Genomic DNA, 16,388 nt, shown 5'->3' with positions numbered 1-16,388 from the left:
AAATTACTTCAAAAAATGTGATTATACAAAAGATGAAGCTTAACTTGGGGAAAATGGTGTTAGCATAATTTCAGAGTTTCAGATTAGAGAATTTTTTTAAAAAGAAAATTCATTAAAAAAAAAATCACAGAGCAGAAGCAAGAAGAATTACAATCCTGCAGCCTGTGGAACAAAAACCAGATTCACAGAAAGACAGACAAGATGAAAAGGCAGAGGGCTATATACCAGATGAAGGAACAAGATAAAACCCCAGAAAAACAACTAAATGAAGTGAAGATAGGCAACCTTCCGGAAAAAGAATTCAGAATAATGAGAGTGAAGATGATCCAGGAACTCAGAAAAAGAATGGAGGCAAAAATTGAGAAGATGCAAGAATGTTTAACAAAGACCTAGAAGATTTAAAGAACAAACAAACAGAGATGAACAATAAAATAACTGAAATAAACTACACTAGAAGGAATCAATAGCAGAATAACTGAGGCAGAAGAACGGATAAGTGACCTGGAAGACAGAATGGTGGAATTCACTGCTGCGGAAGAAAATAAAGAAAAAAGAATGAAAAGAAATGAAGACAGACTAAGAGACCTCTGGGACAACATTAAACGCAACAACATTCGCATTATATGGGTCCCAGAAGGAGAAGAGGGAGAGAAAGGACCTGAGAAAATATTAGAAGAGATTATAGTCGAAAACTTCCCTAACATGGGAAAGGAAATAGCTACCCAGTCAAGGAAGTGCAGAGAGTCCCATACAGGATAAATCCATGGAGAAACACTCCAAGACACATAGTAATCAAATTGGCAAAAATTAAAGAAAAAGAAAAATTATTTAAAGCAGCAAGGGAAAAACGACAAATAACATACAAGGGAACTCCCATAAGGTTAACAGCTGATTTCTCAGCAGAAACTCTACAAGCCAGAAGGGAGTGGCATGATATATCTAAAGTGATGAAAGGGAAGAACCTACCACCAAGATTACTCTACCCGGCAAGGATCTTATTCAGATACGATAGAGAAATCAAAAGTTTTACAGACAAGCAAAAGCGAAAAGAATTCAGCACCACCAAACCAGCTCTACAGCAAATGCTAAAGGAACTCCTCTAAGTGGGAAACACAAGAGAAGAAAAGGACCTACAGAAACAAACTCAAAACAATAAAGAAAATGGTCATAGGAACATACATATTGATAATTACCTTAAACGGGAATGGATTAAATGCTCCAACCAAAAGACACAGGCTCGCTAAATGGATACAAAAACAAGACCCATATATATGCTGTTTACAAGAGACCCACTTCAGACCTAGGGATACATACAGAGTGACAGTGAGGGGATGGAAAAAGATATTCCATGCAAATGGAAATCAAAAGAAAGCTGGAGTAGCAATACTCATGTCAGGTAAAATGGACTTTAAAATAAAGAATGTTAAAAGAGACAAGGAAGGACACAACATAATGATTAAGGGATCAATCCAAGAAGAAGCTATAACAATTACAAATATATATGCACCCAACATAGGAGCACCTCAATACATAAGGCAACTGCTACCAGCTATAAAAGAGAAAATCAACAGTAACACAATAATAATGGGGGACTTTAACACCTCAATTACACCAATGGGGAGATCATCCAAACAGAAAATTAATAAGGAAACAAAAGCTTTAAATGATACAATAGATAAGACAGATTTAATTGATATTTAGAGGACATTTCATCCAAAAACAGCAGATTACACTTTCTTCTCAAGTGTGCATGGAACATTCTCCAGGATAGATCACATCTTGGGTCACAAATCAAGCCTCAGTACATTTAAGAAAACTGAAATCATATCAAGTATCTTTTCTGATTACAACACTATGAGAATAGAAATCAACTGCAGGGAAAAAAAAGTAAAAAACACATGGAGGCTAAACAATACATTACTAAATAACCAAGAGATCACTGAAGAAATCAAAGCGGAAATTTAAAAATACATAGAGACAAATTACAAGGAAAACACGATGATCCAAAACATATGGGATGAGGCAAAAGCAGTTCTAAGAGGGAAGTTTATGGCAATACAATCCTACCTCAAGAAACAACAAATATCTCAAATAAACAACCTAACCTTACACCTAAAGGAAATAGAGAAAAAAGAACAAACAAAACGCAAAGTTAGTAGAAGGAAAGAAATCATAAAGATCAGAGCAGAAATAAATGAAATAGAAACAAAGAAGACAATAGCAAAAATCAATAAAACTAAATGCTGGTTCTTTGAGAAGATAAACAAAATTGATAAACCATTAGCCAGATTCATCAAGAAAAAGAGGGAGAGGACTCAAATCAATAAAATTAGAAATGAAAAAGGAGAAGTTACAACAGATACCACAGAAATACAAAGCATCCTAAGAGACTACTACAAGTTACTCTATGCCAATAAAATGGACAACCTGGAAGAAATGGACAAATTCTTAGAAAGGTATAACCTTCCAAGACTGAACCAGGAAGAAATAGAAAATATGAACAGACTAATCACAAGTAATGAAATTGAAACTGTGATTAAAAATCTTCCAAGAAACAAAACTCCAGGACCACATGGCTTCACAGGTGAATTCTATCAAACATTTAGAGAAGAGCTAACACCCATCCTACTCAAACTCTTCCAAAAAACTGCAGAGGAAGGAACACTCCCAAACTCATTCTATGAGGCCACCATCACCCTGATACCAAAACCAGACAAAGATACTACATAAAAGAAAATTGCAGACCAATATCACTGATGAATATACATGTAAAAATGTAAAAAAAAAAAAAATCCAACAACACATTAGAAGGACCATACAACATGATCAAGTGGGATTTATCTCAGGGATGCAAGGATTCTTCAGTATACACAAATCAATCAATGTGAAACACCATATTAACAAATTGAAGAAGAAAAATCATATGATTATCTCAATAGATGCAGAAAAAGCTTTTGACAAAATTCAACACCCATTTATGATAAAAACTCTCCAGAAAGTGGGCATAGAGGGAACCTACCTCAACATAATAAAGGCCATATACAACAAACCCACAGCAAACATCATTCTCAATGGTGAAAAACTGAAGGCATTTCCTCTAAGATCAGGAACAAGACAAGGATTTTCACTCTCACCACTATAATTCAACATAGTTTTGGAAGTCCTAGCCATGGCAATCAAAGAAGAGAAAGAAATAAAAGGAATACAAACTGGAAAAGAAGAAGTAAAACTGTCAGTCTTTGCAGACGACATGATACTATATATAGAGAATCCTAACAATGTCACCAGAAAACCACTAGAGCTAATCAATGAATTTGGTAAAGTAGCAGGATACAAAATTAATGCACAGAAATCTCTTGCATTCCTATACACTAATGATGAAAAATCTGAAAGAGAAATTAAGGAAACACTCCCATTTACTGTTGCAACAAAAAGAAATAAAATACCTAGGAATAAACCTACTTAGGGAGACAAAAGACCTGTATGCAGAAAACTATAAGACACTGATGAAAGAAATTATAGATGATACAAACAGATGGAGACATATACCATGTTCTTGGATTGGAAGATTCAATATTGTGAAAATGACTGACTCCACCAACCTAAGCAATCTACAGATTCAATGCAATCCCTACCAAATTACCAATGGCATTTTTTACAGAATTAGAACAAAAAATCTTAAAATTTGTATGGAGACACAAAAGACCCCGAATAGCCAAAGCGGTCTTGAGGGAAAAAAACCGGAGCTGGAGTAATCAGACTCCCTGACTTCAGACTATACTACAAAGCTACAGTAATTGAGACAATATGGTACTGACACAAAAACAGAAATATAGATCAATGGAATAGCATAGAAAGCCCAGATATAAACCCACGTACCTATGGTCAACTAATCTATGACAAAGAAGGCAAGGATATACAATGGAGAAAAGACAGTCTCTTCAATAAGTGGTGCTGGGAAAAATGGATAGCTACATGGAAAAGAATAGAATTAGAACACTCTCTAACACCATACACAAAAATAAACTCAACATTGATTAGAGACCTAAATGTAAGACCGGACACTATTAAACTCTTACAGGAAAACACAGGAAGAACACTCTTTGACATAAATCACAGCAAGATCTTTTCTGATCCACCTCCTAGATTAATGGAAATAAAAACAAAAATAAACAAATGGGACCTAATGAAACTTAAAAGCTTTTGCACAGCAAAGGAAACCATAAACAAGACAAAAAGACAGCCCTCAGAATGGGAGAAAATATTCGCAAACGAATCAACGGACAAAGGATTAATCTCCAAAATATATAAACAGCTCAAGCAGGTTGATATTAAAAAAGCAAACAACCCAATCCAAAAATGGGCAGAAGACCTAAATAGACATTTCTCCAAAGAAGACATACAGATGGCCAAGAAACACATGAAAAGATGCTCAACATCACTAACTATTAGAGAAATGCAAATCAAAACTGCAATGAGGAATCACCTCACACCAGTTTGAATGGGGATCATCAGAAAATCTACAAACAACAAATGCTGGAGAGGGTGTGGAGAAAAGGGAACACTCTTGCACTGTTGTGGGAATGGAAATTGATACAGCTACTATGGAGAACATATGGAGGTTCCTTAAAAAACTAAAAATAGAATTACCATATGACCCAGCGATCCCACTACTGGGCATATACCCAGAGAAAACCGTAATTCAAAAAGACACATGCACCCCTATGTTCATTGCAGCACTATTTACAATAGCCAGGACATGGAAACAACCTAAATGCCCATCGAAAGATGAATGGATAAAGAAGATGTGGTACATATATACGATGGAGTATTACTCAGTCATAAAAAGGAATGAAATTGAGTCATTTGTAGAGACATGGATGGATCTAGAGACTGTCATACAGAGTGAAGTAAGTCAAAAGAGAAAAACAAGTATCGTATATCAACGCATGTATGTGGAACCTAGAAAAATGGTACAGATGAACTGGTTTGAAGGGCAGAAATGGAGACACAGATGCAGAGAACAAACGTATGGACACCAAGGGGGGGAAGTGGCGGGGGGGCAGGGGTGGTGGTGGGATGAATTGGGAGTTTGGGGTTGATATGTATACACTGATGTGTATAAAATTGATGACTAATAAGAACCTGCTGTAGAAAAAATAAATTAAATTAAAAAAAAAAATCAAGTGACTTCCCTGGTGGCTCAGTGGGTAAGAATCCACCTGCTAATGCAAGGGACACGGGTTCGATCCTTGGTCCGGGAAGATCCCACATGCCATGGAGCAACTAAGCCCATGTGCCACAACTACTGAGCCCATGCACCACAACTACTGAATTCCGCGCACCTAGAGCCCATGCTCCGCAACAAGAGAAACCACTGCAAGGAGAAGTCCACGCACTGCAACAAAGAGTAGTCCCCGCTTGCCTCAACTAAAGAAAGCCCACATGCAGCAATGAAGACCCAATGCAGCCAAAAATAAATAAAATTAAATTTTTAAAAAAAAAGCTTTAAAAAAATCACAAAAATTTTTTTTCTTTTACATCTAGGTACTGCAATATTCAAAATAGAGGCATGAATTCATATATACTTATAACACATACTTTAACAGACACCAACTTTCTCTGTTAAGAAAATAAAACAAAATCAAATGGCTGCTGAGCCTGCACGTCCGGAGCCTGTGCTCCACAACGGGAGAGGCCACAACAGTGAGAGGCCCGCGTACCGCAAAAAAAAAAAAAAAAAAAAAAAGTAATTTCCAGCAAATGTCTTTTCTATAAACACAAAACCTAAGTTGACATCATACTAAAAGTGTCACATAATCCATGGTATGGATCAAAAGTATCATTTCAAATTTGCATTACTTCGTACATGTACAAAAATTATTTTAGGTAGAAGATATTTTTAAAAGTATTTTTACAAAACTGTTTTGTTTTGAATATCTTTTAAATTATTTTTTATTAACTTTTCCCAAGTAATTAGTATACACAGAACAATTTTCATGGAACTGTGTTCTCTGCAACTATAATAAAGTATGTACATAGGGTGCAACATTGTTTCTTTACCTCCAGTTTATTTCTTGAAGAAGTGGGTTTCCAGTGAGAGACAATTCATGGAGAGAAAAGCATGCATCAAACCACCTTAGGGCACTTGTAAGATCTATAGAAAATAAACAATAAAAATTATTATGAAAGTTATCACAGATAAAGAAAAATAATCATAAATCAATGACCATTTTATTTATGGGTTAGCTATTAAAGAAAGAAAACAAAAAATATTTATTTTGCAGAATATGATATGCTTTTAAAAGGAGACCATATTAAGAACATAGACTCTGCTATCAAAATACATATTTCTACCATTTAGCCACTGTGTGAATTTATGCAAATCATACAACTGCTTGATGATTCAGGTTCATCTCTATCTCATAGGGTGAGGATTAAATGAGATAATGTATGTAAAGGGCTTAGAGCAGTTTGCCCCAAATTGCAAACACAAAATCTAAAAAAGTAAAATCAAAAGTAATAGGATAGTGGTAAAATTGAACATATGCCTAAACAGAATTATATTTATAGTTTCAAAAGTAAAAATAGTAGGTCAGTCTAGGATACATTAAGAGTAATTTATACCAGAATTACTCTCCCACAGAAAACAATCATAAAACTGAGCAATAAACATGAAGCACCTGTTTTTAAGCCTCACTCAGAGAAAAGGGAAACACACATGGTGAGCTGACAATCACAATGGTTTTCTGCCTAAATGCATTTTACCTTAGAGCAAGAAAGTGGAAACCAAGCAAAGAGGCTGTTTTGCTGAGCGAGGAGGCAAAGTTTAGATGTGAAGCTGGAATTTATGGTGAAAAGTTCTGAGAAGAAGCTGTGTGTGCATATGCTCGGGGGAGGAAATTGGGGGAAGAAGTCTATGTGAGGATTTGCCGCAGGTCCTTGGAGTGCTAGGAGTTACAGGCAGGGCAACACTCTGAAAAACCTAGCAGAGATAACCTGCTATCAGGCTAACAGCCGAATGATGACATTATAGTTCATGCAGCAGTGAAAGACATTGGAATTTCAGCCCCGTCATATGAGACTCAACTGAATAGCTCAGAGATTCAGCTAAAATCCAGAAAGAACATGCATTAGGAGTGAAGACAATGCCCTGGGGTAGGGGCATGCACTGAGAGGTGAAAACTAAAATGACTTGTCCTAGAAGGGAATGAAATTAAGGCTGACATCAACAAAATTATCCACCAATACTTTAACTGCCTGCCAGAATTACACTTAATACCCTTTAAAAGGAAGACAACAACAGCCAGACTCAGCAAACTGTACTACGAACAATGTTCAACATACAGTTAAAAATTATTGGACATAAAAAGAAATAGGAAAATATGACATCATTAAGAGAAAATCAGTTAATAGGGACACATCCCAACATAGGCAAAATGTAAATCAATTTTTTGACAAAGACATCAAAGTCATTCAATGATGAAAATAGTTCGTTCAACAAATGTTGCTGGAACAGTTAACTAAATATCCATATTAAAAATTGAACTCATCCTCTACTTCAAACCTTTCATAAAAAATAATTTGAGGTGGATCACAGACCTAAAAGTAAAAACTTAAAGTATAAGACTTCTTACTTTCTTACAAGAAAGTAAGAAAGCATAGAAAATCATCTCAATCTGGAGGTAGAAAAATATTACAAAGGACACAGAGAGCAAAAACTATTAAAAATAATAAAGTTTCACCAAAATTGAAAATTTCTGCTCATCTAAAGATATCATCAACAAAATTAATAGGTAAAAGAGGGACTGTGAGAAACATCCACAAAACATGTCTGACAAAGAATTTCATCCAGAATATATAAAGAATTTATTGAAATCAATAAAAGGCAAATAACCAGATTTTTTAAATGGTAAGACACATGAATAGACACAAAAGAATATACAGAAATCATCAATAAATACATGCAAAGAGGTTCAATATCATTTTCCATCAGGGAAATGCAAACTAAAACCATAATGAGATAACACAACGAAATACTAAAAACGCTGTAAGAATGGAGCGATTGGAACTCTTACACATCACTAGCGGGGAAATAAAATGTTACAACTATTTGGAAAACAGTTTTAACAGTTTCTTATAAAGTTAAACATGCACCTACTCTATTATCCAGTAATTACACTCTAAACATTTACCCAAAGGAACTGAAAACATGTGTTTACAAAAATATTTGTACAAGAATTTCCATAGGAACTTTGTAATCACAGTAGCCTCAAACAGGAAAAAATTAAAATATCAATAAACAGGATAATGGACAAAGTGTAATATATTTATACAAAGGACTACACTTCAGAAAAAAAAGACTACCTTTACAAACAACTGAACAACTGATGTGGTGGAGTGTCACATGAATGCCAAGCAAATACTATTTGATCTCATTAATACAAAGTTGTACAACAGTCAAATTTAACCTATGGTGACAAATTTAGAACTGTGATTGTCTCTATGAGGGGACTGGCTGAAAATGGAGATGGGGAAATTTGGGGGAGGGACTGTTTAACCAAATCAATTCATCATTCTTTAATTTAATAAACTTTTAATGGATGTCTGGTTAGGAGTCAACAACTTACACAAGTTTGTTTACTTATCTTCATTAGGCTATTCATTTCATAGGTAAAAGATATATGAATTTTAAATAAGAATATAATTCTGACATTTTCCCAGGTTTACCAGAAAGATATGGAAGTAATATGATTTTAAAAGTGGAGAGAAATTTTTAATTAAATTATTTCACCACACATTTGAAGGAGTTTAGAATACACGTCACCTCAGTACGCCATTCTGGCATTTTGACTATTTTGAGTTAAAGGCACTTAAAAAAGAGCAGATGCAAGGGCCCTCTGACCTTCCTTCTTTTTCTTCAAAGCAGGAGATTAAATTCCTATGTGAAAGATATTCGACCTATACCAGAAGCAAAGGGACATTCTTATCACAAGGACAGGAAGTCCAGGCCAAGAGATACGTATACAAACAAACCTGTTAAACTAGCCTTTGTTTCCTAGTCACTTTTCCATCCAATTAACTACCTTAGCCCAAGCCCCTCTGCCTCATCACATTTTCACAATTTACTACTCTTTGTCCAGCTCACTATGTAAGTTCAACTCTGATTGCTTCTTGGGGTCTTTATTTTCTTGTGAGAACTCCTATGTACATGTTAAAAAAAAAAATAAATTATAACTTGTATTCTCTTTTTCTGTTTATCTGACTTACATCAGTTTAATTCTCAGGCTTAGCCTGAGAAGGTAGAGGAAATTTTTCCTCCTCTACACCATTTTGTATAGATATGTTATTTGTAAATGCCATTAACTCATCTACCCAAAACAACGCCTTGCCATACTTGGAACAGAAACTCAAAAGCCTATTATTTAAAAAACAATTATATATTACTATAAACTTACCAGAAAGACAATTGTTGCTGACATCTAGTTTTTCCAAAGAAACAAAATGAAAAAGTGGTATGATTTTTGTCAAGCTGAAAACCAAAATGGAATTTATAAAAATTTTAAATTGGAATGTTCTTAATATTATTGATGTAAATATATATTTATATAACACAATTATATAATGTTATAAATTATAAATTTGGAAGAAATGTATAACTATATACAATTGCATTTTCACAATAGAATACAATAATATAATCTTTACTAACAATACTTATTAAAAATGCAGTAATTATAAGATTTTAAGTATTTATTCTATAATGAAAGATTTATTTCTAAAGAGAAGTTATCATGGAATTGCTAGTATCAATCATAATTATCATGAAGCTTAATGTGTACTTGGTACTTAAATAAAAATAAATGGGTTTTTTGTTGTTATTGTTGTATCTTTGCATATGGCCAAATTTACACAGAATTCATATTTTCTATGTATTTTTTTTCTGGCTCAAACATTTAACAAACCATTAAGAGGTAAAAACATAAAAAATATGTATTTTTACTTTTTAACAATATAACTTTAATTAGAGTCACTAGTTTTGTTTCTAATTTAAAGAAGGTTTCATTTACTAGATTAAAAGTATTATAAGTCCTGTAAGTGCACAAGGTTACACTGGGGTTATTTTTAAATTGGAAATATGCATTTAAGGAACACATAATAGAAATTGTTTTCTATTGATAGAATAACTTAAATTTGGCAGAAATATACTAATTTTTAAAATTAATACTCATTATTAAAACAAGCATGTTCAAATTCTAATAATAATAAACTTTTCTACTACTTTTAAAAGTTTCTATCATTTTCGAAGATACAATTGTCATTAAGACCCCATATTCAAACAAGGAACATAAGTGATACTGAAAATACTCACTTTATTGGTAACAAAAGCTATGCAGGGAAAATTAATTTTAGTTTGATTTACATTTCCAACCAAGACAAGTTTACACTTACTTTATCACATAATATCACATTACCCTAGCTATTTGGCAATAAAAATTAAGCTAGTTCATCTAAATCTTTAAACAAGATAAAAATTACTTTGTATAAAATATATTCTCATCACAAATACAAAACTAATCTGAACTAATCCCCTCTATAAATGTTGAAGATCCATATATGTTCAAAATATACTTCCACTAAATGAGTATTTCTGGTACAAAAAAGAAAAAAAAAGTATGCATTAGTTTCCACTTCTACTTTCTTGGTTTTTTTATATTGTCCCCCTAGTTTACCTGGCAGAGATTTTTACATCTTTATTTCTACCAACACCCTGCCATGGTAGGAAAAAAAAAAGCACTATTATTCTAAGATCAGAAGCTTACAGGATAACACTGTGACTGGAAGCCTCATGGCACAAAGCCAACCCTTGTACTGACATTAACTCCTCTCCTGTATTATCCTGTTCTGCATTAGAAGAGAGACAGAAGATGCAACTGATGATAAAACAGACTAAATAAGGAGTCTGGAAGATCTCTCTGATTGTAGCCAATCCTAAGTACAATATTACTATTTACACTACCTATATAACACTGCTTCTTAAAAACAATTTCCAGGGGAAAAATCCAAGGTAATAAAAGAAAAAGTGATCAAATATTGGCCATTACATTTGCATATACAGTTCATTATTTGTACACACACTCTTTAATAAAAAATTTACTGAAATGTCACATGTACACTGAAAAAGAAACTTAAAACTTTGTCAATACGTAATTAGTGCATTCAAGTCCTAATTTTGTGACATTTCCTCTTCAGGCATTCTAGATCATTACTACAAGTAAGAAATTTAAGTTATTTAAGTGAAAATACAATTATAATAAATGTATTTATTAAAAGAAAATTCTTATTTCTTTTTTACCGTTAGTATATTTCTAATGCTAAATCTTTACCCTCCTACTAAATGGATTTTGAAAGATTAATAGATAATGAGTTTTTCTTTTTTCAGAATATCTCATGTTTTTAACCAATAAGTTATATGGCAATATTTGGTAACATATAGGTTATATGAAGACATTAACTAAAAATAACCAATAAAGTTTTAGAATTAAAAATAAAAATTCCCTTTGCAAAAATAAAGTATTTCTTCAGGTGAAGAAATATTTGGTTTGACCACATATTTTTCATAATATCGAAATTTTGCCTTTTCAGATAACCATGCTTTTAGAATCATGCTCCTTTTTGGAAATTTTAATCAAGAAAACTAGCTATTTATTCACCACTAGGATGGTAGAAACCTAATAGTAGAATCGTTTTTATTTTAACCTCTAGAACTTTTCCTTTTACTGACATTCTGTGTATATTTTTTCTAAGAAAATTCAAACCAGAAAGACAAAGGACATTAGTGAAAACCTAATACCATTTGACCTTGTCACATCAGCCCTGGGCATAAAAAAGATATAAATTTCAAAGACGACAAAAAGCAAAAGATTTGTACAATGAGCAGCCAATGGGTAATAGTTTCCACTTTCTGCTCCTACTTAGAGTCTCACTGGAAGTAGAAAGGTTTATGAAGCTGGAAAGTCTTCCAGTTAGAACTCCGCTGAGAAAAACTTAAAACAGTCACATGTCCTAATGAAAATTTAAAACAGAAGTCAGGATGAAACATGTATTTCAAACAATATGTACTAAGTATCATTCTTTATATGTATTTCATTTGTTGGAAAAAAGCATATGGGCACATAATTTCTTCCTTGTGATGAAAATATTTATTAAAAATTAAAAGAAAAACACACACAATTTAAAAGACATACCACACACAAATCCAAATATCACATTTATAAAATTCTCTCAGGTTTTCAAAATGTATTGACATACATTTTCCTTTTGGGTAATCATTAAAATCCCGTAAAATAGGTAAGGTAGGTGTTACCACCCCTTTTACAAGTGAAAAAACTGAGGATCAGGTAGTGAGAAAAGAGTTAATCAGTGTCAACTGACAGATAAGTTGTAGATTCAGAATTCAAACCCAGATCTGTTGACCCTGAGTTTTATCAAACCTAAAATAGTTCTTAAAAAGTCAATGCACATGTAAAAGCTTAACATAAAATGGGTAATTTCTACAGTTAATGATATTAACTTATGGTGAAAAATCCTAAGTTTGAAGATAATTTTTCACTACGATTTTAGTAAATAATTTCACTGCTCTAGGTGTTCATTACTACCAATCACATTTCCCTGGTGTCCTCAGGACTTATTCTTTCATCCTGAAAATGGTAGGAGGTTACTTGTGCAAAGAGCTTTGAGAGACCCATTAAAAATATCTTCAAATATAAGTGACAATATTATTAAAAATTCAAAATAGCATATATTATATAATAATTTCACCACTTTTTTATATAGCTAAGTTCAACAAATTGTTATTTTACATCTAAGAGTTTTTTTGAGGGTCAGGACATATGGTACTCAGTTTTGTATCCCCTAAAATGGCAAACACCACCTCAATATCCAAATGTTATAAAACTAAACAAACAAAATTATAAATATGGATTATTTGGTTTAAGTATCCCAGTTATTGTTATCAACTCTAAAATTTTTTTAGTAGTCCAGTTTATTATAAAATTCCTGGTCATATCAGATTGATATGAGAAACAAGGCACATCATATTGATAGGGTAAAAGTCTATCAGCTAGTGTTAATTTTAATTTTTAAAAGCAGAATATTTCTTTGATGACATAAATTGTCCAAAGAAATAAAGGCATTATTTCTCAAAAGATGTTCTTGATTTAAATATTTTCTAAATTCTTTAAAAATTATTATGCTTATCAATGTGGCTTGAGATCTAGTTCTATAAAATATACTAGATATGTCAATTACTGAGTGATTTACTTCATATGTCCAAAGCATAGCTGAGTATTTCTATTGAAATTGTATTTCTTACCTAAAAAATACTGTGAAAAGATCCAGTAAGTTTGTGATGGCCCAAATTACTTAAATAGTATTATCTGACAGTGCTGTTCGGGGTAAATATCCTTTTAAAGACAAATCAACTTTCATATTTTAGATGTGATTAAAATAATTTGAGGGAATTTTAAAATACAGATTCAGTTTTTGATCTGTCAAATGGTAGAATAGTTTAATAGGTGGAAGTTAAATCACTTAGGACATATATGCTCAAAGAGTGAGCACTATTGTGACAGAGATTGAGAGAAAACTATGTTTGGGAGGGGACAGGTACATATTTGTTAACATTGAGCTGTCTTGTTCACTTGTTTTGCAAGAACTGTACAACTCACAGAAGCAACTTCTTGTTAAAGATAGCTCCCTTCCCCTACTCCTTGTGCCTTTGATGAACAAATTAATCATATTAGGGTGAATAGGTCTCAATGAAATATTAAGCAGAGGGAGACATACACATATTGTGCTCCTGTTTTGGTTTTAGACAGTTATTCTCTGCAAAGATCCAGATGTTTGGTGGTTTTAAATGGATCTTCTGTGGCAGGTACCCATCTCAACTTAATGTTAAGGTATTTTTTTTTAAGTGTTACTTTATATCCTTAGGGAAATCAAATTTAAATCAATCTTAACAGTTACAAAAAGACATGCAAGTTGAGAGCAGATTAAAAATCTTTCTTCCAGGACTTAATAAGTACCATTTGAGAGAATGAGACATCCTTCTGAATTAAATTAACTACCTCCTGTATTTTCCAAGAACTATATCTTTACAAATATAAACAAACCTGCCCTGAGAGATTTCCATAGTACATTTTTGAGAAGAAACAAAATGAGTAAGATAAGTGACAATTAAAATTCTACTAAAATTTGAGGATATGTCAATACACTTTAATTTTTTTAATTCTATGAAGTTATATTTATAATTTATGTCCAATTTATTGTAATGTACATTCCTTGAATTACTGGAAAAACCTAACAGCTTTTCTACTTATTATGAAGATCACACATTTATGTTAATCATACACTGCATTTAAGCTTAATTAAGCAAATTATATTTTTACCTGTTTTGAGAGATACTCAGGATTTGTAGTAAAGGCAGCCAATATGAAGAAAACGTTTCCACACTTGAAATGCTGTTATCATCCAAGTGCAATTCTCTTAGAAGAACATGATTCTCTAAGGATGGAAGCTATATTTAAATTTGGGTTATTAGCTTATATTAAGCAAAATATTTTTGTCATTTAGCCAAATTTAAAACAATAAAACCTACCAAAACTAACAACAGACATATTCTGGTAAACAGCATATCATAAATCAAAGTATAATATTATGAGAATTTTAGTATGAATAAAATTTCCAATAATGATTTTCATAGCTAGCATTTTTTTAATACTTTGTGACAAATTTTAATTAGAATTTCAGATAAACTTGGTCCCACTTACACACTGAATCATAACTGAAAAGTTATGATTTATTATTTTAGTATTATAAAAAACTAATGTTAACTTAGATTTCTTATAAGATATTGTAATTATGTTGAACATTTTTTAAATAGTGAAAAGTATATAATAGTTTAAACTGGAAATCAAATACAGCTGATAAGTAAAAAGGATAAAAGTTAAAACTGCTTTTAAAATGTATGAGTGATATTTCTAGCAAAAGAAAAATGCTGTGTTAATCACAGAAATCAATTAATTCAAAGCAATTACCTCACTTAGATAATTTCCCTGTAACTTCAGTATTTGGAGCAATCCACAGTTTTCAATGCCCTCAACTTCAGTAAGATGATTATGTGAGCAATCCAGGTATATAATGGTAGGCGTATCACAAAGACCTTTTGTACTAATTAACTGATTATGGTCCACAATTAGTTGCTGAAGATTTTTCAACGATTCTAAGCCACCTGGAAGAAAAAAATTTCCATGATCACTTTATCATACATTCTTCCAGACTCTAGAGTTTCAATTTTTTTCTAAATAACTGCATCTTTTTATTTCCAATATTCCTAATTACAAGACTTAGCCCAATTTCCTGGTGAAAAATGTGTAAGTGTAAAATGTATTATTATTTAAACTTGTGCCTAAGAGATGTATTTTTGAATGACTTAATTATATATCAAATTGAACAAAATACTAGAAGTCATACATTGGGCATTGAATGTTTTATTTTCAATTGACAATGGAACAAGGGAGAGGGAGGAATCATTGAAAAAATAACAGTTTTCAATTCAATTCCAGGGTCTTTGAATTTTCAATGCTTGGTTAAGATTGTTGCAGAATGTAATTACAGAATGTAATTGCAGAATGCTATTTTTCTACCATTGAAATATCTACCTTAGGTTCACAAATGAAGTAGGTACAACTGTATTAAAACCAATAAAATATTAGTATATTCTTCTGGTATTATAAGATTTTCACAAGTGGCCTCCTTTTTACCCAGATAAACTTAAAATCAATGTGATTCCAATCTAAAAACAATCAGAGGAGCCTTAGACTATAGCTCAGTGGCCATAAAAAAAAAAAACTGAGAAGGTTGTTTAAATAAGTCATCATAGTTAGCACTGGAAAGAGATGCTGAGGAAGTCTGTAAAAATTTCATGGAAGATATTAAAAATCTAGAAAATTTTATTAGATTGAATATTGGACTACATATGTTCTCTGTAGTTACTACCCTGTGTAATATTAGGTTACATGCTGAAGAAAGGTAAAGGATTTGGCACAAAAGCTAAAAATAAAAGGAAATAGCACATAAAGCAGAACAATTGGGAGAGGAAAAGGCAGATGAGATTCTGTGATGATGGGAGTGATTAGTAAAGGTACACTTTACAATTATCAAAGGCATTTTTATTTACACTAAATTATATATCGTCAACTGTGTGAGCCAGAGTGGGCAAAGGAGTATGAAGAGGCCACTGCCTGACAAGTAGTGAAGGAGCCGAAGACTTTTGCTAGAGGCATCCACAGAGTAAACAGGATGAAAGCCACAGCGCAGTGGAAGTG

At 32.4% G+C, this 16,388-nt stretch overlaps 1 protein-coding gene across 1 annotated transcript in view; it reads right to left on the bottom strand.

Annotated features, from left to right (window-relative positions):
* LRRIQ1 (leucine rich repeats and IQ motif containing 1) overlaps positions 1–16,388 on the bottom strand; it is a 173,725-nt gene that overhangs the window by 112,479 nt on the left and 44,858 nt on the right. The window contains exons 10-13 of the mRNA XM_067698708.1: positions 15,099–15,292; positions 14,451–14,578; positions 9,459–9,532; positions 6,064–6,157 (exon numbers count right to left, since the gene is read on the bottom strand). Coding sequence (XP_067554809.1) covers positions 6,064–6,157; positions 9,459–9,532; positions 14,451–14,578; positions 15,099–15,292 — 490 coding nt within the window. The remainder of the gene's footprint in view (positions 1–6,063; positions 6,158–9,458; positions 9,533–14,450; positions 14,579–15,098; positions 15,293–16,388) is intronic.

Source organism: Pseudorca crassidens, chromosome 11 (genome assembly GCF_039906515.1).
Source record: "Pseudorca crassidens isolate mPseCra1 chromosome 11, mPseCra1.hap1, whole genome shotgun sequence".
In the NCBI taxonomy this organism is placed as follows: Eukaryota; Metazoa; Chordata; class Mammalia; order Artiodactyla; family Delphinidae; genus Pseudorca; species Pseudorca crassidens.
Note: the sequence above shows the minus strand (reverse complement) of the source record. Positions and strands in the feature narration are given on the sequence as shown.